Below are 23716 nucleotides of genomic sequence, written 5' to 3'. Positions count from 1 at the left end.
CTCTCATGAAACGATACGTGACTCAGTGCTTTTTACCTGAATCTTGATTGGCCACGTGAAGTTGCTGACATAGACAAAGAAGGTTATGTTCGGGCTGTTCCGGAAATCGAAGTTCTCGTTGGAGAAGCTGTCTTTGAACTCCTTGATGTTGCTCCTGGATATGATAGGAATCTCCTCTCCAGTCTGAGTACCAGCTGAGAACACACGGAGAGGAGAATTAAACCAGGGCAAGACTAGAAAATTACAATGACAGATTAAGATGTTCTCCTCACCCATAAAGCCCTTAATAATCACGCCCCCTCCTACCTCACAGACCTGCTCCACCCCTACACTCCCTACCACAGCCTGCGTTCCTCAGATGAAAACCTCCTCACTGTCCCCAGGACCAAGCACAGAACCTGGGGGGGGACAAAGCTTTCATGTTGCTGCCCCCACCCTCTGGAACTCCCTCCCAAGCCACATATGCAACTGCACCGACCTCCCATCTTTCAAATCACTTCTCAGAACTCACCTGTTTCATTCAGCTTTTAAGGTTTAACCTCCCACTCACTCATTTCTTTCCTCTGAGTCATATTTTCTTCAATCAATGTACTTGTTGTTTTTATGCTGTAAAGTGTCTTTGGGTGTCACGAAAAGTGATTTTAAATCAAATGTATCATTATTATTGTTATTATAAGTTTCAAAATATTATGTACTATTATTTAGGCTTTAAACCGATCCGATCGGCTATATCGGATCGGCCGATATTTTGCATTTTATGCAATTAATGTGATCGGCTGTAATGTCTTAATTTGCAGATTCGATCAATGACGTCATTGTCATGACTTTCTGTTGATGCTCCCATTGCATTGTTTTATCCGTCTCTTTTACACCAAAGAGTTGTTTGCTTTACATGACACGGCTTTATTTCACTCGTATTTGTGCACAAAGGTGTAAACCTTTGAGTGAACGGCAAAAAAGTCGAGTGGAGTGGCTGAACACCGGACTTCTTCCACAGTCTACTGGCTCTGAAAGCAGGGACAGCATCTACCGTTAGTGTCTGTGTGTGTTTATGTGTGTGCGTGCATGTTTAGCTTATTCAGCTCGAGTATGTTAAAAGTGAGAGTCCTAAAGCAAAGCGATGCGCTCCCGTTTACTTTCGCTTTCATAGCAAAGACTTCTGTCCGTCTCAGGGCGGTGGTGGACACAGAAGAGCATCTGTGTGTGCGCCCCACCTCCGCTGTGCACCTGTGAATACGGACTACAAGCAACAGCAGGTTTTGCGATGCCACAGTCAGTAAATATGCATTTGCTCCGAATGCTAATACTAAATGGAGGCTTTACGTAGTTCCAGTGTGGTCTGCCTCTGTAGCTTCATCTCCAACTCTCTGTAGTTGCTTTGAGTAAGACACGGGACTCAACAGCTGCAACATTTATTTTGCCAATCACTAAAAACGGCATACAGCTTATAATCGATCGGGTCAGTTTACACACGCTCTCTCACTCCGCACACACACTGACAACAAATGTTATGGAAATTCTTTAACTCTTCCACTCCCTCACAGTCGCAAGGCTGCGTTTAGGTCCCGAAAAAAATACCATTTGATTTTCCGTGAATCTGTAGCAAGTAGTACTGAAGGAATTCAGTCGTTACCTAAAAAAAAAACCTCAATTTATATGAGCGGATCCGTGATTGGTTATCGTTTTTTTTTAAACACACTGATCGGTGATCGGCCCAAAAATCCTGATTGTGTAAAGCCTACTATTATTAGAACATGCCTACTGACTTTCACCTTTTTTTTTTTTTTTTAATAGTTTTTCTTAAGGAATTTCAGAAAAGATAAAAGTGTCACAGCATTTTTTTCACACAGTAGATTTCACAATCTGCTTGATTTCAGTGTTTGGAGATTGAAAGCGTCTAATCAGAGGCAGCATTGATAATGGAGGATAAATACATATAACATGGTAGAATACTGTTGTAGGGATACATATGTTTAGGTTGTCTTTTTTTATGATCAAGTATGCAAAATGTTTTCATTGATTATTTTTGTCATCATGCAGTATGTCTTGGTGCATGTGGCATGGCAGAGATCAAACCTAACAGCCACATTTCTCTATCTAGGGCAGGCGTATCAAACACAAGGCCTGCGAACAAAATCCGGACCGTTGGAAACTCCACTTCGGGCTGGACAAATTCACAAAGGGACTCAAATTCTTTCTGCTGAGTTACACGATTTCTGTCATTTGTAATCGCAAAGTTTTGCCAGGACTCTTTTTTTTCCTACAATTAATGCTTAAGTTACATTAAAACTTTTGAAAAATAGTCTGACCATATTTTACACCTTGGATAACGCCTAAATTCAAACTCATATACAAAACTGTTGAAATTGCTTTTTTACCTGCAAAAATCTGGATTTTTCCTCTCCGGTCAAAAAGAAATACAAATAGGCCCTACGTGGCCCCCAAAGTCTATTGCATCTGACACTGATCTTCTTTAGGATGAGCAGGGATATAAAATCGGACTCACCAGTGAAACTTGTAGCCCAGGTGATGTTCAGGTTAAAGTTCTTGGAGGCGTTGATAAACATGTCTAAGTCCCGGTTTTGCTGTGGGGAAAAAAAAAAAAAAAGGCATACAGACATCACATTAATTTACAAACAGGAATTGCAGTTATACGGAGAATATCAGAGGTGGAATAGCAGCAGGAATGATGAGCAGGGAGCTTCTGGCAGCAGCAGCACAAACACATACGGTAGCCTAAAGTCGTTTTGCATGGCTAACAGAAACTGAATTAACAAATCAAATATTTGAACGAGTATCAGTAATGGGGACTAAAGTGTATTACAGACGCTGTAAGTGATGCTAAAAATGTCAAACAGATGTCAATTAAAGCATCAGCAGATTAATCTAGATAAGTGTGACACTTCATTCATGAATGAAACAGCCTGTGCCTGGTTTCACTGGAGATTGAAGATGACTTTACAAATGATTTATTCAAATACTCACACGTCATTGTTTTTATGTTCTAGTGGCAATCGTGATTAATATGTTTTTCTTAAGGTTTTAAGGTTATGTCAGTGAAAGGCTAAAATACTGGAGCGTGTGTCTAATTTTCTGGCTTACACATACTGACACTTGATAATATGATATGATATATAAGCGGGGGATAATAATGAATCTAGTTACTAATATTATTAGCGGGCGTTTTCAGATTTTTTGGTCACTAAAGACCAAACAGGCCTTTTTAATACATTCAGGTGTTCCTCAGGGATCTTTTCTTGGCCCATTGATAATTTTTTTTTGTATCTGCTGCTTGTTTTTTTTAATGCAAATTACTACCAAATGTGAGTATCCCAAACCTGAGAAAGGGTCAAATGCAGGGGGGGGGGTCAAAGTAATTTTACTTCAGGCCCAGCTTGCTTTTTACTGCATGACTAATATTATTCTGGCTCATTTGAAATCAAACAGGGTTGCATGTGGCCAAGAACTCAAATGAACTTTCCACTCCTTGACTAATGTTTGATGTAAGTTTACAGAATTGAGCTAAATATTCCAACTGAAACTATTCTCAAGTATTTGTTCTGCCTGAGTGTATTTATGGATAGCTATTTTTGCACCATGACGTTCATTCTGCACTTTCCAACACCTTGTTTCTAAAGTTGGTCTCAGCCGGGATTGAAAAAAAAAAAACAACCTCCAGCTGTTAAACCTGCTAAAGGAAAGTTAAGAGTCTGGAGATGATTGAACATAATTTTGTTTGACCTAGACTTGAAAACAACAAGTCTTTATCGACTCAGTCATTGGGAAGAAGTTTAACCTCCTACAGGTGCTGCTGAAATGCTTCAGGTTCACACTGCTGATTAACCTCAGAATCCAGGAGGTAATCAAGCTCGAGTTCAAAGCAATGCACTCTCGAGCTCTTGTGTATGTTTAAGAGCAGCAGGACTCAGAGGTATTCAGCTTTACTTACAATTCCACAACCTCTTTCTAACCGCAAGTATGTTCTAAAGAAATACAATTTTTTTGTTTTGTTTGGTTTTTGTAGTTAACACAGTATTGAAAAAAGCTTTCCTACATAATAAAATGGTATAGCAACATACAAATATAGTAAAAGATGATGAAGATAAAGAGATGATAGAAAACGTAGGTACCGGTAAATTTATATTGTACTTAGCAGTGATAATTTACAATCATTATATGGATCCAAGTTAATCTGAGTCACTTACTAAACTGATCCAGTTCTTTTGACTTAATTGAGCTCCCTGTCAGCAATTTTACACCATCATTTATATATTTTTTTAGTTAGATATTTTTAATGCTCATTACTGTCTTTTTAATTATTATTTTTAATTTATATATTTTTTCATCTAATTTTTTATGTCTTAATGGCCACAACCTGGGAACGATAATCAGATAATTTGTGTCCCGAGTGTTTATTTCTGGCATTCTGTCAGCGATTCAATTTTTCTGAATCTTTTCATTTCACTCCGTTTATGTAGACTATTGCTCACATTATGTCCTTTGTGTACTCAGCAGCAGAAGAGAACTCAGAGGATCCAGGTTAATGGAGCCAGAGGGTCCGACTCTTTAACCGGCATCACTCATTAAATAACACACCAGCTCTACAGTGCCACACGCTGCAACTCATTATTGGAAGCAACTGCAGTTTTCAGACACGAAAAGTTATCAAAATGCAAAAATGTAAGTAAAATGTAACAATTTTTTTTTTTTAAATAAATATATAAATACTGTAATAAACATAAACCATATTAGGTTTGTAAGCGCAGTAAATGGTGAAGAGAGATCCAATGAATTTGCATTAGGTAGCTGTGGGTACAAGCACCACAAAATTAAGCACGTTGCAGCTCATTTTTAGCATAATGCATTGTTACGAGGGAAATACGGAGTTTACAAACATATGGTAGATGAGAATTTTGGATATTGGATCCCGTTTTAACATAGTTTGCCTGTTTTGATCGTCTGAACTCACACTTTCTGTATGTTAAAGAATTTTAATTGTTTAACTTTTTTTTTTTTTTTTTTTAAAACATAAAAACGGTTGTTACCAAAAGGATGAATTTGCACGACTAAATCTTGGAAACTTTTTAAATCAGACACTGCGGTTTCTACAGGGTTATTGTCTGTAATGGCGGTCACAGTGACAGCTGCTGCAGCGGTGGGACTCCTCACTGTCAGACTCGTACCTCCTCAGGCGTGGCCACGAAGTTTATGGCGGTGTAGTGGCGGTCGTCCTCCTGCGACAGGCTGAAGGTGAACTGGTAGTCGATGAGGAGCGTGTCTGTTGGGAGCCAAAGTAAGTTGGAGGGTGATTAAAAAATAAAATTAAAAAAAAAAGATGAACTCCACAGAAAAATGTTTTCAGAAGGTGCTGCAGGCAGAGAATTATCTTCCATTTCTCTATTGACTTTCTCGGATGGTGCTGAAGATTAAAGCGTGTGCTCTCGCACGAAGGTCGCGATGAACAATGTGTGTCAGCCAGCATTAAAGTACAACAACAGACCATATGAGAAAATATGAAAACAGAAGATTACACAGGTTTCTCTGCACCTTTTGAACAACGGAGCTTGAAACTGAAGCAGATTAACACAAGTCACATTATTAGACACCTTGGTGCAAAATATGAGACGCTTTTACGTATAATTGGTCAAACTACATCAGAAAAACAAGACAAGGCTTCAGAAAACATCAAACAGAAAACAGATACTGTACACTGGGGACCTGATTTACAAAAGGTCTGCAATTATTTACTGGGAGAACCGAGGATTGTGATACACCAGCAATCTGTTTAGTGCCTAATCTCTGCCAAGACGCTCAAAATATGAAGAGGAGAAGATGCAAACAGATGTGATTAAATAAAGATGGAGCTGATGGGCGTGGCTGTGTTAGACAGGCAGGTCTCAACTGTCCCAGCTTTACTCACAGATGGCTGTATCTCTACGGATATTTTCTTGTACAGAATAGGGATGTAACAATTCACTCAACTCCCGATACGATTCGATTCACGATACTGGGTTCACGATACGATTTTCTCACGATTTATTTTACAAAATGGGAATGTTGACAAATGACTGAAAAATATTCCTTTATTTTATTGGGGAAAATACTGTACTATTTTCCTTTTATTTTTCATTGTCAAAAGAATCCCTTGATTAACTATTCAAAATGATGCAATTTAACTAAAAATAAATCTTGAATGAAATAAATAAAGGAATAATACAAATGAAGAAGAAACCTATTCATTTAAATTCTGGTTCTATAGTAAACAATTCAAAACTGCATAATAGTTCTTTTTCTTTTTAAAAGTGCAACTGAAAATGTATTTTGAACTATTATTCATGATTTCTTTTTGTGTTTAATACTATAATTATATATATTTATACTCAATAATACTGTTAATCAAATATATCTTGAGTCAGGCCAACTTTTGTCAAAGCTATTTTCAGGACAAGGACGAACAGTTCTTTTTCATAATATTTAATGAGATGTCTCACACTATTTTTTTTACTTGTTCTTGTTCTACATCACCTGTTTTTTATTATTTGTTAAATATTTTTTACTTGTTGTGGTTCTACCTCAACTTTGTTCATTTCAATAAATGTTCCTTTTTTAAAAGACTTTTTTAAGAGACTTGTATCATTTGTTATCATCATTGTGTAATTTTTCTGATATAAATTGAGGGAGCAAAAGTAGTATCAGCTCCAAATATCGGCTCAAGAAAATCGGCAGTCCGTATTGGTCATCGGCCAAGGCTGATGGAAAAAAATGAGTATCGGCATCGGCCCTAAAAAACCCATATCTGTCTATCCCTAGTGTTCATACTGCCAATGGCTAATAAACTGAACAATTGTAGAAGGTTTGAGAGAATAGATCTTTTCTTCTTCTGTCTGTCTTTTTTTCTTGACTTCAATTTATTATTATTATTTATGTTGCACAATTATGGAATAATGCACATTATCACATAAGAGATGGATGAACAGTGCAGGAAAAGGCAGAAAGCTTTATTTGCAGAGTTTATTTAAAGCCTTTAACCTAAATAGTAATGAGTAAAAAACAGACAAAAACAACATAACCAAAAACTTCTTAAGACATCTTTTGTAACATTTCAAAGTCTTTACAGTTTTTTTTCCAAGGTGTGAATAATTGTTACATATTTTAACTTAACCTGTTGTTCTTCTTGTTTTCCCTACACTATTGACTTTCTCACAAGCAATTTATCATGCCTATAGTCACATTTGTTTGCAGTATTTCAAAAATATTTTTATTCTCCTCTTTCACCAACACCTACGACATTTTCCTTTTGTGCTTGTGCGCTTACTAAATCATGTCCTTTGATAGCAGCATGAAAAGATGTCACTTACAGTAGCATGTTCCTTTGAGGGGGTTTCCCTGGTAACGGTTCTCCACTTCACACCTGATGGACATAAAAAAGTAAAAAGGAAAAAAAGTAGAACAAAGAACTGTGAATATGTAATTATGCTAGTTAGTTCTGCTGACCTTGATCCCATTAAAACAGGGCATCAAAGGCCAAATTAAAGCTCAGTCTGATCTTAAGTCGACACACTGGCTTTGTTTGCTCTAAACATCTAAATTACACAGGCAAAATCTGGTGGTCTAATGAGCTGGATTCAGCCAAATTTACATTAAAAGTCATAAATGTGTCGGGGACCAAATAATGAGTGTGTATTCCTCCAGCTCCACAACAGATCCTGTCAGATTATCTGTAGCTAAGAATGAATGGAGCACAATGACAGTAAGCTAACATTATCATTTTAATGAAGAGACAAAAAAAAAAAAAAAAAGCTCATTTGTGAAACTTTATCTCCACTTTTTAATTGGTTTTTTAAAGACCCAATGACACAGAAGGACAGGGTGGAGATACACACTAAAATGTTGAAGAGTGAAGACGTGACTGACGGCGGCAAAGAGAATAAAAGCTCTTTTTTTAACTTGAGATCTTGACCTTCACTGAAGTCGCAGTGCACGTCGTTGTGACATCAGTTAAAGTTTAAATATGATAGCAGATAAAAGACTGTTCCTCTTACCCGAGGAGTTTTAATATCTGGCAAAAATTTAAAACAGATAGGCGACTTGTGGCCCGTAGGCCACATGTGGCCCTTGGTCTTAGCTTTATGCGGCCCCCAAAACTATCATACTAAAATTTTAATTCAAGAAGTTAATTTCTCAGCAGTTCAAACAAACACATCAGTTATTTAATTATACGTTAAGCGGACTGACTGAGAATAAATCAGCAAGAAAATTGGTTGTTATCCCTTGCGTTACCAGCTCTGTAAATATCAAACACAAGACGCATAATAATTACAAAAACACAAAGAATGACAGAAAAAACACACAAAAATCAACAAAATAAAAATACATCGAACAAGTAAAATACACAAAATTAGCTAAACAACACAAAATGTCAAATACATACATACATTCAGTATTTACAATTTGGTTTTAGTCTCAGCATTTGAAATTATTATTCACAAGGTCATTTTAACTGCTGTTTTATACATACACACTGGTAGCTACTGTATATACTATTTAACTTGTTAATTATATACTAGATGCCTCAGGAATGTGTGTTAGTATGCATATATGTGTAGTATGGGAGATGTATATGTTTTTAACTGGATCCTGGAGAAACGTACTCTCATCTTGTCTGCACTGCTATGTATGGCTGGCAAAATGACAATGAAGCTTGATTTGATGATTACAACAGCAACAATGATTCCAAAAATACACTAAGCCTTTGTTCTTTCCTGTATTCACGCTGAGAATGGTTATTATTCTAAACGCTGAAATGTACTTTGATAATGTGACCCTCAGATACGACCAACACACTTCAGAAAATGTACCTTTACCTTTAATCTTGAGTTTAACAAATACAGTTGAACTGTTTTGTCGACAATATCTAACGCTGCATTGTCACAACACACACATGGACACAAGCAGACACACGCAAACACTCACGAGGACACAGACACATGCAGAGACGCAGAGACAAGCAGAGAGACAAGCAGAGAGACAAGCAGAGAGACAAGCAGAGAGACAAAAATCACTCATGGGCCTGATTTCTGCTCTAACGGACCTTCAGTATGACACAGCTCTTTTTACATCTCACAGCCGGATATATATGGAAAGTTTCTGTGGAAAAAGTTCTTCTTACAGAATCCTAAACTCTTTATGCATAATAGAAAAACTCTTTTACCCGTCTCTTGACTATCAGTAGACAGAAGGACTCACAGGTGGCAGCGATCTCCTTTGATGCCTTTGGTGGTGCAGAAACACTTGCCGTTGCTCAGGTTGCACACACTGGCGTGGCCGTTACACTTACAGGCTGAACAAAAGAGACAAAAACGTGTTGAGAAGCACAGTGACTGAATGATGAGGGCACATTTCCTAAACTACTACAATTAGTTCAACATATTGGCTGCAAAAACCGCTCACAGTCTCCCACACTGTAACTAATGATAGACGTCTACACACAGGGCTGGAGGACTTTGCACAAACACATTTTAATAACATCAAAAAGCAGTCAATCCTCACAGGCTTTCTGTGCATAGTTTGCCATCATGAAGCCCAGCCTCCAGCCTCCCTATTTAATTCTAGTCCATACAAGACAACAACAAACACAAAATGACCCCAAAATAAGTCTAAAGACACTCTAAATGTGATCATTTTTTAATCCAAGTTAGAGGGACCCTCTACTGCATATGATTGAAAGGGATATTTTTGATCATGTTATTGTTGATTTAATGTTTTTAAACATTTTTACTGCTATTTTTACAGCTGTTTTTAAACATTTTTACTGCTGTTTTTAAACATTTTTACTGCTGTTTTTAAACATTTTTACTGCTGTTTTTAAACATTTTTACAGCTGTTTTTAAACATTTTTACAGCTGTTTTTAAACATTTTTACAGCTGTTTTAAACATTTTTACTGCTGTTTTTAAACATTTTTACAGCTGTTTTCAAACATTTTTACTGCTGATTTTAAGGTTCTTATTGATTTTTAAGCTGTTGAATGTTTTCTGTTGCCCTTTTTGATCATGTCAAGCACAACTGAATTGCCTTTGTGTGTGAAATGCGCTATACAAATAAATCTGCCTTGCCTTGGCTTAACGACAACAAAAAGACAAAATAACATTGTTCTAAAAACACACAAACCTCCAAAAAACACACAATAAGACTCCAGACATTTCATAACAGCAAAGATGCACAAAATGATGCCAAAAACAGACTTGAAATGCTAAATGACTCCAAAAAAAGAGACACACTAACAGTTGCACAACACTTTAAACAAGGTCTTTGCATTTAGTGACATTAGAGATGTCCCGATACAACTTTTTCATTTCCGATACAATACCAATATTGCAGCCTTGCGTATTGGCCGATATTGATATTGATCCGATATCAGCATGAATCATACTCATTTTATTACTTATGCTAGAAAAGGCTTGATTAAGTGATATTACTCAAACAGAGAACAATAGTCAGCAACAGTAGGTATGAGAAAAACTGATCCATTTATTATTAACCAATTGGTTACATACATTTTAACCTTCAACATAATATCTACATTATTCTACAATTGAATAAAATAAATAAAAAATAAATAAAAAAAATAAAAAATTTAAAATTTGAACCTGATATCTGATATTCGTTTTCAGGCTGATATCGAATTGATATCGGGACACCCTAAGTGACATCAACATGTTTTGGCTGCTATTATCAGTAACTCTACACTCCTAAATCTGCGAGAAACCAACAGATTTGTAATGAACCCCAAACACAATTGCTGAAACTCTGAGTTTGTCTCCAAGACCCACTCAATGACAGCAAAAACATTTCAAGCAACAAAAACAGACAAACCCTTTTGTTCTGTCCTGTGTTAATGCTCAGATTGGTCATAATCCTAAATGCCGAAATGAACGTTGATAATGTGGCCCTCAGATCAGACAATCATCATGATTACAGAAGCTTGCAGGTGTGGGTCGAGAGTCGGCTGTGTCTGAGTAAACACATTCTCACACACATTCATGTGTGTGAGAATGTGCGAGAACCACCTTTGCAAACTTGTGCGTTTTTATGTATCGAGCATATTTACTTTTTAATATGCTCCTAAATATGTCACTAATGTGCAGCACCCTTCTTATAATGGGAATAAAGCTGCTCGTGCATTCAGTGGCTGTTCAATACTGATGAGCTGACGGCCTATAGGAAGTGCTCCGCTCTCCGCAGCATGGTTTGAATGCGTTTACTGCACAGGCTAAAGCTATAGTGGGACATACAGTAGGCAACAGACTGAGAGTTGAGCGTGCGAGTGAAACAAGGTGACTCTCCACGTCCCCAGAGGAGGAATCGGGCTGGCACCATATGTTGGACGTCTGTTAGCTCTGGAGATTTCAACGAGAACTTTTCTCTCTGCGACACAAAGGTTAATGTTTCCCATCCTTGGCATTAACGCCATTTGTCATCTTTAAAAGGAGCGGGCCGTCTGCTGCCAACAGCCTGGGGAGCGCGGGAATATGTGCTCACAGCTGGGAGGAGAAGAGACGTTACTCCTACTTTATAGCATTTATCACGTTACAAGTTTCACTGTAATTTTTGATGGTGGCGTATTGATTGTGTACCTTTGGCTCGTGTTCACATGCCTTTCACTGATTGGAAGTGAAGGGGTGCATGGCTTTAATGTCCCATTGGGGGAAGTTTTACCTTGCACTCTGGGAGGAGAAAAAGCAGGAGTCTAAACAAATGAGGCATAAGGCTGACATGATGAAGGGAGGGCGGAGTATCGATCGACTGCCACTTACGCAGAAGCTAATAAATATATGTATATTTAATGGAGGGAAACATGCCAGCGTGGTGTGGATGTAATATACAGTCAGAGAATAAAAAAAAAAAAAATATATCACCCATCAATTGATTTGTAGCCTGATTGACTGGCTGTCAGCATTAACTCTAAAGGAGTAAATCTCTCATTTCCCATGGGGAGCTTTTTACGGTGCAGCACCACAATCAAACAACCGGCATAAAAAATGACCCGTGCATGAACTGACAAGTGAAACGGGGCCGTGTGCAGATGGAGCATGCCTTCAACACTCACGCTGGCAGCTGCCGCCGTTGGTGGGATCTCCGTAGAAGCCGGAGATGCAGCTCTCGCAGTGGCGTCCGGTGGTCAGGTCCTCGCACTTCTCACACACGCTCTCGTTGACGCACTGACTGTGGCCGTTACACTGACAGGCTGCGAGAGAGTAAGACAAAACATCAATATCAGAACCACCGGTGGAAAAATAGCAAAAATAAAACACAGTAAATGATGAATACTGGTGTTTAACTATCTTCAACATCAGTGTTTGAAGAAACTCAGCTGGCAGATTTTTCTAAACCAGACATTAGCAAATGGCAGCCCCCATAGAAATACACAAAATGACAACAAAACACACAGAATCACTGAAAAAAAACACCCAATAAGACAGAAAAATCCACTACACGACAACAAAAATACACAAAATTACTCTAAAAACACAGAAAAATACTCTAAAAACAATGCACACAAAGACCCAAAACACACAACATGATTATACAAAATGAGAACAAAACATACAAAATCACTCAAAAAAACACACAATAAGAGAGAAAAATCCACTAAACAACAACAAAGAACAGAGAAAATTACTCTAAAAATACATAAGCAACAAACATGCACACAAAGACCCAAAAACGCACAACATGACTATGCAAAATGACAACAAAAGACATAGAATCACTCAAAAAAACATGCAATAAAACAGAAAAATCCACTAAACGACAACAAAAATGAACAAAATTACTCAAAAAACAGAAAATGACTGTACAAACACATAAGCAACAAAAATGCACACAAAACACTCAATGTGATTAAGCAAAAAAAGCAACAAAGAAAGACCAAAATACAAAAAATATATACTAAACCCTTTGCCCAGTCCTGTATTAATGCTCAGAAAGGTGTTATTCTGAGTGCTGACATGACATTTTAATAAAGTGGCCCCTCAGACCATCCTTGTGGCCCTAACAGTGATAAAAACTAACCACAGAGCTTCTGGACTTGTAGGTCTCTGTGTGTATCGATACAGTTACACTTAGCCCTCTGCAGCTCTAAAAGCAGCCATATAAAGGTTAAAAGCAAGCATGATGGCTGTGGTACGAGCTGGAAAAATTCTCTTTAGGAGCCGAGAGCATTCATAAAGCAGAGAGTCAATTTGCCGACCTTGTATTTCCATTTAGAGTGTTGTTTATCTGCCTCTTCATGTCAAGCACCACTACAGCTTGACCAATATTGGAGAATTCAATAACAGATACTGCTGCCGACGCAGCCGCGGAATCGATCTTTGGCCGCGCGTCTTTATTTAAGTATAGCACCAAATCACAGGGAGAACTCCTTCAACCTATTAGGGCTGAGACCAACACAAACACACATATTATTGTAAAGCCAGCTGTCCAACTATGAACCCACGGATCTTTGGCAATTATCCAGAGACAAAAGGGTAATTTTTAGATCCATTATAAAAGCAAAGTGGAGAGGATTTTGGGTCGGAAAGCTGGTTTTCGCACTAAAATACTCATTTGTGAAGAAATTGCATTTTTTTATTGAAACTTTAATGTGTTTTCTGTAAATATCTGAGTGGTTTGTCTGCACAGAAACCAGTGAGATTATACTATATTGGACAGAATTATTTGAACAGAGTGAAAATGTTTTCTCTGTTGGAGTGTTTCCATGTTATGCATTAATGGGGTTAGGCACCGTTGATCCAGTTTAACCCAAAGGTGCTGGACGGGGTTGAGGTCCATGTCGTTCTGGTCCTGGCTCTGTGCACTGGGATAAACATGACCAAACTGTTCCCACAAAGCTGAAAGCAAAACATTGTCTAAAATGTTTTGCTGTGTTGACACATTCAGATTGCTCTTTACTGGAGAAAAAAAGGCTTAAAAAAGGGGCGTCCAAATACTTTTGTCCATATAATGTAAGCTGTTTAACCTGTTCCGACCTGCAATACATGCATGTGTAATGGTAAAGAAAATCCCCCCGATTAACAGAAAAACATTCAGGCTAAAAGGTCAAACTTCATTATTTCTAGTACTTTTCCTTTGCTGAGATTAAACTGAGGGATGTGGACAAATATTTTTAAACCTAGGGCTGAACATTGGATCCTTCTAATGTCTGTGTTTTTAGGTGAAGTCAATTCAACTTTATTTATACTGCACAAATTACAACAAAGTCAACTCAGTGCGCTTATGAAAATAGTAAGAAAGAAAGAACCCAACAATGTGTTCCTGTGTTGGCCTACCTGGGCAGTGGATGAAGGACCAGTTGTACTTGGCTTCACTGGGGCACATGCTGGAGTTGAGTGTGGGCAGCGGGCTAGCAGACAGGCCCGGCAGGCCCGGCTGGGTGGAGGGGGCGGGGACAGAGGTCTGGAACGGCCCCCGGTAGGAGCCCTCGATGCACTGACCCTTCCCCGTGTTACTGGGATCTGTGCACCAACCACAGCCCGGCTGATCCAAGCACTGGCCACACGTCCTGTACCCGGAGCAGTTCTCTGCTGCAATGTAATATTCCAGGAATTATAATTTATAATGGAAATGATCTATAATGTTCCATCATATGTAAACCGTGAGATTTGGCAATGGGGCCACTGTGTGTGATTACGTCAAACACTTTTATCACCTTCATTAGAAGATTTATGAAATAATGCTTCTGCTGCACAGACACAAAGTATCAGCCTGAGACCAGGTTATCAAAATATCAAACCTGATCATTAATCCCCATCTCCTCCACAGGAGTGATGCAGTATAAGCAGCTACTGGTTTAATGAGGGGCTGAGCTGCTCCACAGAGCCTCGCTTATTTAAAAAAGATGCCTTTTAGGCCTGACGGAGATCCCATGAGCTGCGTGTGAGAGATTGAGCAAATAAAGTGCAGCTGAGGAGCTGCCGGAGCAGATTTCAGATTTATCGTTTTATTTCTGTGGAGCTTTTCTCTGACCACTTAACAGCAACCAATGAATCCTGACAGCGGGGGGGGGGGGGGGGATAGGTAGAACTCACAGACCTCACTTACAATTACAGTTTTCAGTTACAATTATGTTTTCAATTACCCAATGGTCAATTACAATTCAATTATGATTACAGTAACCATCATTTTTTCCAATTTCTAATAATTTTTTTTTTATTCTCAGAAAGTCAATTCCAATTACGTTTGCAATTCCTAAAGTTCAATTACAATTACTTAACTTCTTGAATAACCTAATAAAAGTTAACCTTCCTCTTGTGTTAGCTTTCTGTTAGCATCTCTTATGATAACGGGTCCTACATCAACTGTAAAACACACTAAAAACAAATATCTATCATTTAATTTATTTATCTATTGGTTAACTTGTCAATCAATGAAAATATTAGGTTTTATTTTAGTTTTTTTTTTTAATGGTAAATCGTGGGAAAGCCTGATATGAAACATATTTTAACAATTGTTGACTACATATGTGTAGAACTGTACATAGAACTGTAACATGATTCCCCAGTTTTGCGTTTAATCATAAACGACAAATGTTACAGAACTTTCATGACAATTACAATAAAAAAGTAATTTATTTGAACTTAATTACAATTTAATTGCTATTATTTTGTGATCAACCTTTTACTCATGTGTGATTAGAGATTACAGTCTCATTTGTAGTTTACAAACAGTCCCCCTTTTTATCCCATGAGTCCACTGATACATATACACAAATGAGTTTAATACACGATAGAAATCAATCCCTTCAACAATAAATAAAAGGGGAAAAAAAGAAGACAGCAATAGATTTTTAAATCGAATGATCAATTACGTGATTATAATTGATCTCATGATAAAAAAAAAAACTGTCTTTCAAAGTGACTGATTCAAATCTTTCTGTGCAATCAATGGTCGTGATAAGGACCGATTCCTGCAGACTTACGTGGACAGCTGTTCATGGTGTACCACTCCATGCACTGTCCGAAGGGGAAGGAAGCCACGTACGCGTTGGAGTCCACGCACTGCTTCATGTTGCTGCACCACATGCACTCCGAGCTGCTGCTGGTGCACTCACTGCAGGTGGAGCGCATGGCACACGGGGTGCGGCACTGCTTGGCGCTGTGGTTGGCTGAAAGTAGAAACATTCACAGGAGAGATTACATCATTAACCTGGTAGGAAACACAGGTGTGTGGGCAGGGATGGACGGGCCATCTGGCATACTGGGCATCGTTCCAGTGGGCAGTCCACCCAAAGTGGGTCGTTCCCGTCACTGTGTTTTTGTTGACGAGTGAGTGGAGGGAGACTTGTTAAAGTCCGTGTAAAGCAAAATCAGCCACTTTCTTTGAGACACATTAAATAGGTTATAAATGTATTCCTTAAATGTCCCATATCATGCATTTTTCACCCACCTCCATTTGTTCTAAGAACCCCAAAAACATAGGATTATTTTCCCAAACTCGCCTGTTTTCCAGAGTTTTAGCCTCTGAAAAGTCACTTTCTGACCAACGGTTTGTTTGGTGTCTGCTTATGCATATTCATGTGGGGGCGTGTCTATAGATGCTGACTTGCCTGCATGCCTCGCTCTGAGGAACATCAGTGATCACCAAAGCACTTTCCTTTTGCTATCCACACACTGTTATTGTTTTCAGCCAAAAAACTGTACATTACAGTAAAATGGATCGCTATTTAAGCAGCTATTGTGAGTGTGAGTACGTCTCAGCGCTTCAGGGTGTGTGTTTATCCAGCAGCAGCAGTCATTCATCTGCATCAAACTCTCCCGGGAGTGTTAATAATAATAATAATAATAATAATAATAATAATAATACATTTTATTTAAAAGCGCTTTTCCAGACACTCAAAGACACTTTACAGCATTAAAAACAACAAGAGCATTGATAGAAGAGAATATGACAGAGAAAAGAAGTGTTTAAACATTAAAAACTGAGAGAAACAGGTGAGCTCTGAGAAGTGATTTGAAGGATTGGAGGTCAGTGCAGTTGTGGATGTGGCTTGGTAGGGAATTCCATAGGGTGGGGGCAGCTACAGAGAAAGCTCTGTCCCCCCAGGTTCTGTGCTAGGTCCTGGGGACAGTGAGGAGGTTTGCATCAGAGGCTGCGCGAGGGAGTGTAGGGGTGGAGCAGATCAGTGAGGTAGGAGGGGGCCTGATTATTAAGGGCTTTATGGGTGAGAAGGAGGAGTTTGAATTCGATGCGCTGAGGAACGGGGAGCCAGTGGAGGTTTTGGAGGACAGGGGTGGGAGCGGGTGTGGGTGAGGAGGCGGGCAGCTGTGTTTTGGATGTATTGGAGTTTATTTAGGAGTGTGGAAGTTGTACCAAAAAGGATGCTATTGCAGTAGTCAAGGTGGGATGTGATAAAGGTGTGAATTAGAGTTTCAGCGGCGGGGAAGGAAAGTGAAGGACGGAGACGAGAAATGTTTTTGAGGTGAAAAAAAGCAGTTTTCATGATTTGCTTGATATGGTGGTGGAAGGAAAGGTTATTATCAAAAATGATGCCAAGGTTACGGCAATGAGAGGCGGGACACAGGGTAAAGTTATCAATGGTGAGGTGAAAGTCAGAGGCAGTTTGGGTGAGGGAGTTTGGACCAAAAGTGTGTCTGATTTGTTACTGTTTAAGATCAGGAAGTTTTCTTAGAGCCATGTTTTGATATCAGAAAGACAGTTTGAAACTTTCAAACTTCCGCGGCCTCCAGCGGACGCAATTCGGCCCCTAGCCAAAAACAAACCACATATTCTGGCTTGGGGGAATATAACGCATCCGTTTGTGCCACAATTTACATGAAATTAGCACTTTTTTGCACAGCAGTTCTGACTACCTGAGAGAGATGCACATATTCGGACTCGGCCGGAGTAGACCTTTCCGCTGACACATCATTTGGTTCGATCCAAGCACTTTTGGCAAATCAATGGGAGAAGCAGTATCAACGCTGGAGCAGCTTTCACACTGCTCTCTCCCATAGGCACAGTACACAGAGGTGGGCGTGGTTCCAGCTTCTCTAACTCACACGCCCCCAGCATTTCAGAGCTGGGGGCTCATGATTTTGAGACCTAATTTGTACTTAAGAGATTTTTTTCACCCTCAAATTTGGCTCAGTGGTCAATTACATGTCTCTGTGGTGTGACAAACTCAGAACACAAATGTATTTCTGCTTTACATGGACTTTAAGTAAAGTGACAAAAAATGAATGAGAGGTGGCAAAAATGGTCCAAAAGTGGCAAAAACGTGGCACGAAAATGGTGAAAAGTCACCACAATGGGCAAAAAGCAGGCAAGAGTGCCAAAAAAATTGGCAAAAAGTGAGGAAACAGGTGATATGTAATGGCCATAGGTAGCTTAAATGGGCCAACTTTGGCAAACACTAGTGAAAAAGGTCAAAATGTAGGGAAAAAGGAAACAAGTAGTATTAATTGGGCAAAAGGTGGCTTATTTAGATGAAAAAAACATAAATTGGATAAAAGTGTCAAACTAGTAAACTTGTAAAAATGGACAAAAAAGAGGAAAAAAAATTATATTTATTGGCAAAAGGAAGCTAAAGTCAAAAATATTATGAAAAGGGTCAAAAATGGGACAAAGTAAGTTGCAAAATGGCCAAAGAAAATAGGTAAAAAGGGGGTATTCCTGGTGGAATACATTAAAATAAAAAGCCACATTATTAAAGGCTTCTACGTGGTGTCCGACAGGGCTCCCAGTCCACACGTGTGAGGTGTGTGTGTGTGTGTGTGTGTGTGTGTGTGCGTGTGTGTGTGTGTGTGTGTGAGCGAGCTCACCTGGCCGTTCGCACAGGCTGCCGTTCACCGGGTTGATGCAGGTCTGCGCCTTCAGGCCGCTGGACGCTGGCTCGGCCAGGTAACCACAGAAACCTGCATCGCTGGGCTCGCCCGGCAGCCACTGGAGGGAGGTGTTGGTGAATGGAGACATGTCCTCCCAGCACCAGTACGACACGTTGATCTTCCTCAGCCCCACCCAGGGCGTCACTGTGGCTTTGTACTGCAGAGAGAAAGAAAAGCGGGGGAATGGATACGGCTGCAGCGTTGATGCAATATTGCAAAATTGATTTTTATATTCTATTTTATATCCTTTGAGCTGTATGAAAAATACTAAATGTGTTTTTGCAGGAGTGTTAAGCAACGTTCATCTTTAAACTGCAACTAAAAACAAAGCCTGAGAGCAAATGTGACATTTAATCAAAGAAAATCTACGCCAAATAAATACCTGGATACTCATCCTGTCGGCCTGAAAACACAGCTTTTGTAATGACTTTATGTAAGAGAAGGCATAAAAGGTCAGAGCAGTAGATATGAACTCCTGCACGCTGACAAAGGAGCAGTAAAAGCAGGTTTCCATCGCCTGACGCCGTAATCGAACTCATCTCTAATCAATAGCTGCCTCTCTGTGCTGGTGGTAAACAAAGAGCTCAATCGCTCGCAAATTACTGTAGTATCAGGATTTACCTCCCTCTCTTTGAGGCACTCACACCGTCGATAAAGCACAGCACACATGGAGCTCACATATCGGCTGTAATTTACCAACGGAGCCGGCAAACGCTAATGATTTCTGTCCATGGTTGAGGTTTTAAGGTGCTTCAAAGCTTGAATTCACCACTTGGCGTCTCTTTGTAGGGACACGTTTTATTATTTTGAGCTGAACATGACATCAAGTGTCCTCTGAGAGCTTTTAGGGTTTTCTCACAGGCATGGAGACTAAAAGATTTAGACACAACCAACACACACGGGGGCAGTGAAGTGCTTTCAAATGTCACTGCAAACCAGGAAATGTGACAAAACACCACCATGTTTTACTCTATGCAAGCAATGGAGTAGGTCTAGTGTTAGCTGAGGCAATGGACTTGGAGTTTCGCTCACTAAAGTGAGGATGTTTATCTTAACTCTAACACTGTATTGCTGTTTCTCTCTTACCACCACACTCATAATCTGCAGCTCTTTCAGGACAAAGTCCACCTTCTTCTGCGTGGTCAGCGAGGCCAGCACGGCGTTGTGACTCCGGCACGCCAGCTTGGCGTTGTCGTACGAGTCCTTGGCCGTGATGAACTTCAGGCAGGAGTTTCCAACCAGGTGCCAGCTTTCACCGCAAACGTTTTCTGGAGCGCAAACAACGGACACATCGGTTTTTAGGGTTTGCTTTCTGATATGCAGATAGTTTGGTTAGAATGTAGTGACTGATTTGTTTTTGTGATGCAACTATGAGAGTCTGACTCTGAATGATTGATGGAAATTAGAACATTTAATATGCTATATACATATATATATATTTACACAGTATATGCTTCTATGCTTTTACAATAAAACAGTCAGAGGAATCTTTACTTCAACTGTCTGTAAATATGTAAATATCTGTATTCTTTACACTTTTTCTATTGTTTTTTTTCTATTTATATTCATATTTATACATATCGTCTATTATTATATTGTTTAATTTATCTTCATTGCACTATTTTTCAGGTGTTTTTTAGGTTTTCTGTGTGTTGCCTTGTGTTGTCTTTTTTATTGTACTTTGAGCTGTCATGACGGTAAATTTCCCAACTGCAGGATGAATAGATACTCTATAGTGAGAGGGGGTGTGGCTTGGTAGGAATTACTGGAATGCAAAATGCAAAATTTCAAAATGTATTATTTATGTATTCAAATCCCTTTGGTGCTAGCTTTTATTATACTGGGAATTTTTCATCACAATATTAGGTCAAAATAAAAATTTGGTCTACTGAAAATATTACTTCTAATCACCAGGAAAATGATCAGTGTTTCCTAGTTAAAACCACAGCCCCCCACTGTTACTCAGTGGAAAAACAAATTGAGCAGATAATGTAACTGCAAGACTGCAGACAAGCACTGAACAATTTATGGAGAAATGGTCTCCAATCCTCACATATATTTCAACTGGATGCATATTTACTGTTCTTCAATCCACTTAATTTTTTTCTACACACATCTTTGTTATTGACCAACATGCTGTTGTGTTTGCATTTGTACATTTGCATATTAGAAATATGGAAAAACTGAAAAAAGGACACTGACTGTACTCGATGAATAATGTTTAATATACTGTATGTATGATGTCATTTGTACTGTTTGATTATATATAATAAATAAATAAATAATAAATAAAAACAAGTAAAAAAAAAAAAAAAAAATCAAATCAAATGCTATAGTGAGCAGTTTGAATGTGTTTGTGTGTGATGATGTTGGACAGCTCCCGTCTCACCTGGCAGAGAAATGCACTCCTGGTTGCGACCCTCCCACTGACAGTTCTGGTCCACGGCGCAGCTCTTGCAGCTGGTTTTCTTGTTGCAAACGTATGACGGGTTGTCTTTGGGGCACAAATCAAACTCTGCGATGGAGCCCTGAGAGCAGGAAACAGTTTCAAAGCCATCAGGAAGGACCTGCAGGCTTCAAAGGCTCATAAAACATTTGTGATGATCTTTAGAAGAAGTCAGACACTAATTGCTCTTTATTAAAGATACAGAGGGTCAGGCCTATGATGAAGGAAGGGTTTAAAAAATAAAATGAAAAAAGATATTAAGGAGGACGTAAGTAAAGGGCAGGGCCGGCTCTGGATAACATGACGAGAGTAGACATTGGCGGGTCAGCACATATGATTTTCCATATTGAGCTTTTCTATTCTTTTTTATTATTTATTTAAAAGAAAATGTGTTAAGTAAATGCAAAGGATGGGTTGAAATGTATTATTTGTATTTTATTTATTTTAATTTTTTTAAACTTCACTTTACATTTACATTACATTTTTGCGCCCCTCCAGCAGATGGCGCCCAAGGCGACTGCCTGGTTCGCCTACACCCAGAGCCGGCCCTGCTAAAGAGGATGGGGAAAAAAAATGGAAAAAGGGAGGAAGTAAGAGAGAAAGGGTTTTAAAAAATAACAGTAAAAATAGAGAAAAAGGAGAGAAGAAGGAAGAAAAAAACAATTAAGGGGGTTTGAAGGAAGGAAGAAAAGAGGAAATGGAGGAAGTCAAGGAATGAATGAAGCAGGGAAGGATGGACTTTAGAAGAATAAAACCAACCAAAAAACAATGAAGACAGAAATAGAGAAAGAATAAGAGAACAAAATCAAGGAAATAAGTAAGTAGGGAGATTGGTAAGAAGGAAAGAGCAGAGGGAGGAAGTAAGGAAGGAAATGAAAAAAATAATCAATAAGAAAATTGACCCCCAAAAAAAAGGTGGGCAATAAAGGGCATGAAGAAAAGAAAGGAGGACAAAAGGAAGGAAACGAACAGGGGGGAAACAATGTGGGAATGCACAAAAAAAGTAATCAAAAAAACACACAAAACAAAAAAAAAACGATGAAGGTTAAAAAAAAAAAACAAATAAATACTGAACAGTGTGGGATAACTAATATTTGATCTATTTGGGTTGAATATTATTTGGATCCTGAACGGATGCATCATGCAGAAAAATGAGGAGGAAGTGTCCTGGTCTTCCTACCGCTGCTGTGGTGCAGTTACTTCCCAGTGAAACACACTGGACTGAACACCACTGGCACCCGTTGGTGTTGGCGGTGCAGCTGAAGCAGTCGGTGTACTGGTCACATCTCTCACTGTCTGTGTCTGTTCAAATAATAACATATCAGTTTAATCAGTGATGAACTGCAATGTTCCAACTATGCCATTATTGAAGCATTTCATGTCTGCATATTGTGCATTATTTGTTTTTCTTTAATACTAGACTTTTCAATAAGCAAGCACACAGTCAATTATCCCAAAGTCCAATCCTAAAGAGAATACTGTTGATTTTCTATTACATTATTGTTTTTAAATATTTTTCTTCCTTTCGTATCATTTCTTTGTAAATTTATATTTTTGCACTGAGCTGTTGTTTGTGAATGTACATTAGTGTCAAACGTTCACAGAACTTTAACATTGTACTATTAGTTCAGTCTTACCTTATCACATCCAATCTTTAATTATCCTTAAGTATCCATTCCTGTCCTAGCTATTCTTACCATATCTGATAATGTTATATTATCCTATCTTATTCTATTACATCCAACCATAGACTTTCTTATACCATCCCATTAAGATTATCTTATTCTTATACTGTCCTATCCTACCTAAGCTTATCTTATTCTACATGAGCTTATCAATCCTACACAAGCATATCTTATTCTTATCCTGACTATCCTTATCCTACCCTACCTTATCCTATCATATCCACCTACATGATCTGGTGGTGCAGGAGGCAGGAAGCTGTAGCAGGTCAGAGCCTGCATCCCAGGGCAGGCAGGCCTTCTGCGTGTCGTTCCAGATGCATTGGATCCCAGGCCACGCCTGGCCACAGGACGCTGAGCTGGTGAAGGCCGAGCAGCTGGGTGAGGTGTAGGCCAGCACATCACTGAGTAACAGGCTGTTGAAGCCGCCAAAGACGTACATCCCACTGGAAGGAGGACAACAAAGAGAGATCCCACCTCAGTTTCATCCTGCACTTTAAAGCAGAACTAAGTAACTTTTTCACCTTAATAAATCCTTCTTGTAGTCCCTCTGAGGGTAATACAAGTGTGTATGGGGTGATTGGGGGGTCTTTCATCTACCCCTGCTGTCTCTCGCCAGAAAACAACACTTTCAACTTTCCCTGCCTCCGACCCGGTGGCAAGACATCCTGCTTTACGGCAGCCCAATACAAACTAATGCTAGAT

The 23716-nt window shown here is 39.0% G+C and overlaps 1 protein-coding gene across 1 annotated transcript in view; it reads right to left on the bottom strand.

The window, feature by feature from the left end:
- atrn (attractin) overlaps positions 1–23716 on the bottom strand; it is a 174846-nt gene that overhangs the window by 95531 nt on the left and 55599 nt on the right. Inside the window, exons 12-24 of the mRNA XM_028437841.1 lie at positions 23243–23457; positions 22510–22631; positions 21273–21411; positions 19970–20151; positions 18821–19040; positions 15979–16164; positions 14330–14584; positions 12109–12246; positions 9247–9340; positions 7359–7411; positions 5184–5278; positions 2507–2585; positions 37–194 (exon numbers count right to left, since the gene is read on the bottom strand). Of these exons, the coding sequence (XP_028293642.1) occupies positions 37–194; positions 2507–2585; positions 5184–5278; positions 7359–7411; positions 9247–9340; positions 12109–12246; positions 14330–14584; positions 15979–16164; positions 18821–19040; positions 19970–20151; positions 21273–21411; positions 22510–22631; positions 23243–23457 (1936 nt within the window). The remainder of the gene's footprint in view (positions 1–36; positions 195–2506; positions 2586–5183; positions 5279–7358; positions 7412–9246; positions 9341–12108; positions 12247–14329; positions 14585–15978; positions 16165–18820; positions 19041–19969; positions 20152–21272; positions 21412–22509; positions 22632–23242; positions 23458–23716) is intronic.

This window comes from Gouania willdenowi, chromosome 22 (assembly GCF_900634775.1).
Source record: "Gouania willdenowi chromosome 22, fGouWil2.1, whole genome shotgun sequence".
Taxonomy (NCBI): Eukaryota; Metazoa; Chordata; class Actinopteri; order Blenniiformes; family Gobiesocidae; genus Gouania; species Gouania willdenowi.
The sequence above is the reverse complement of the archived record's forward strand: the minus strand, read 5'-3'. Positions and strand labels throughout refer to the sequence as shown.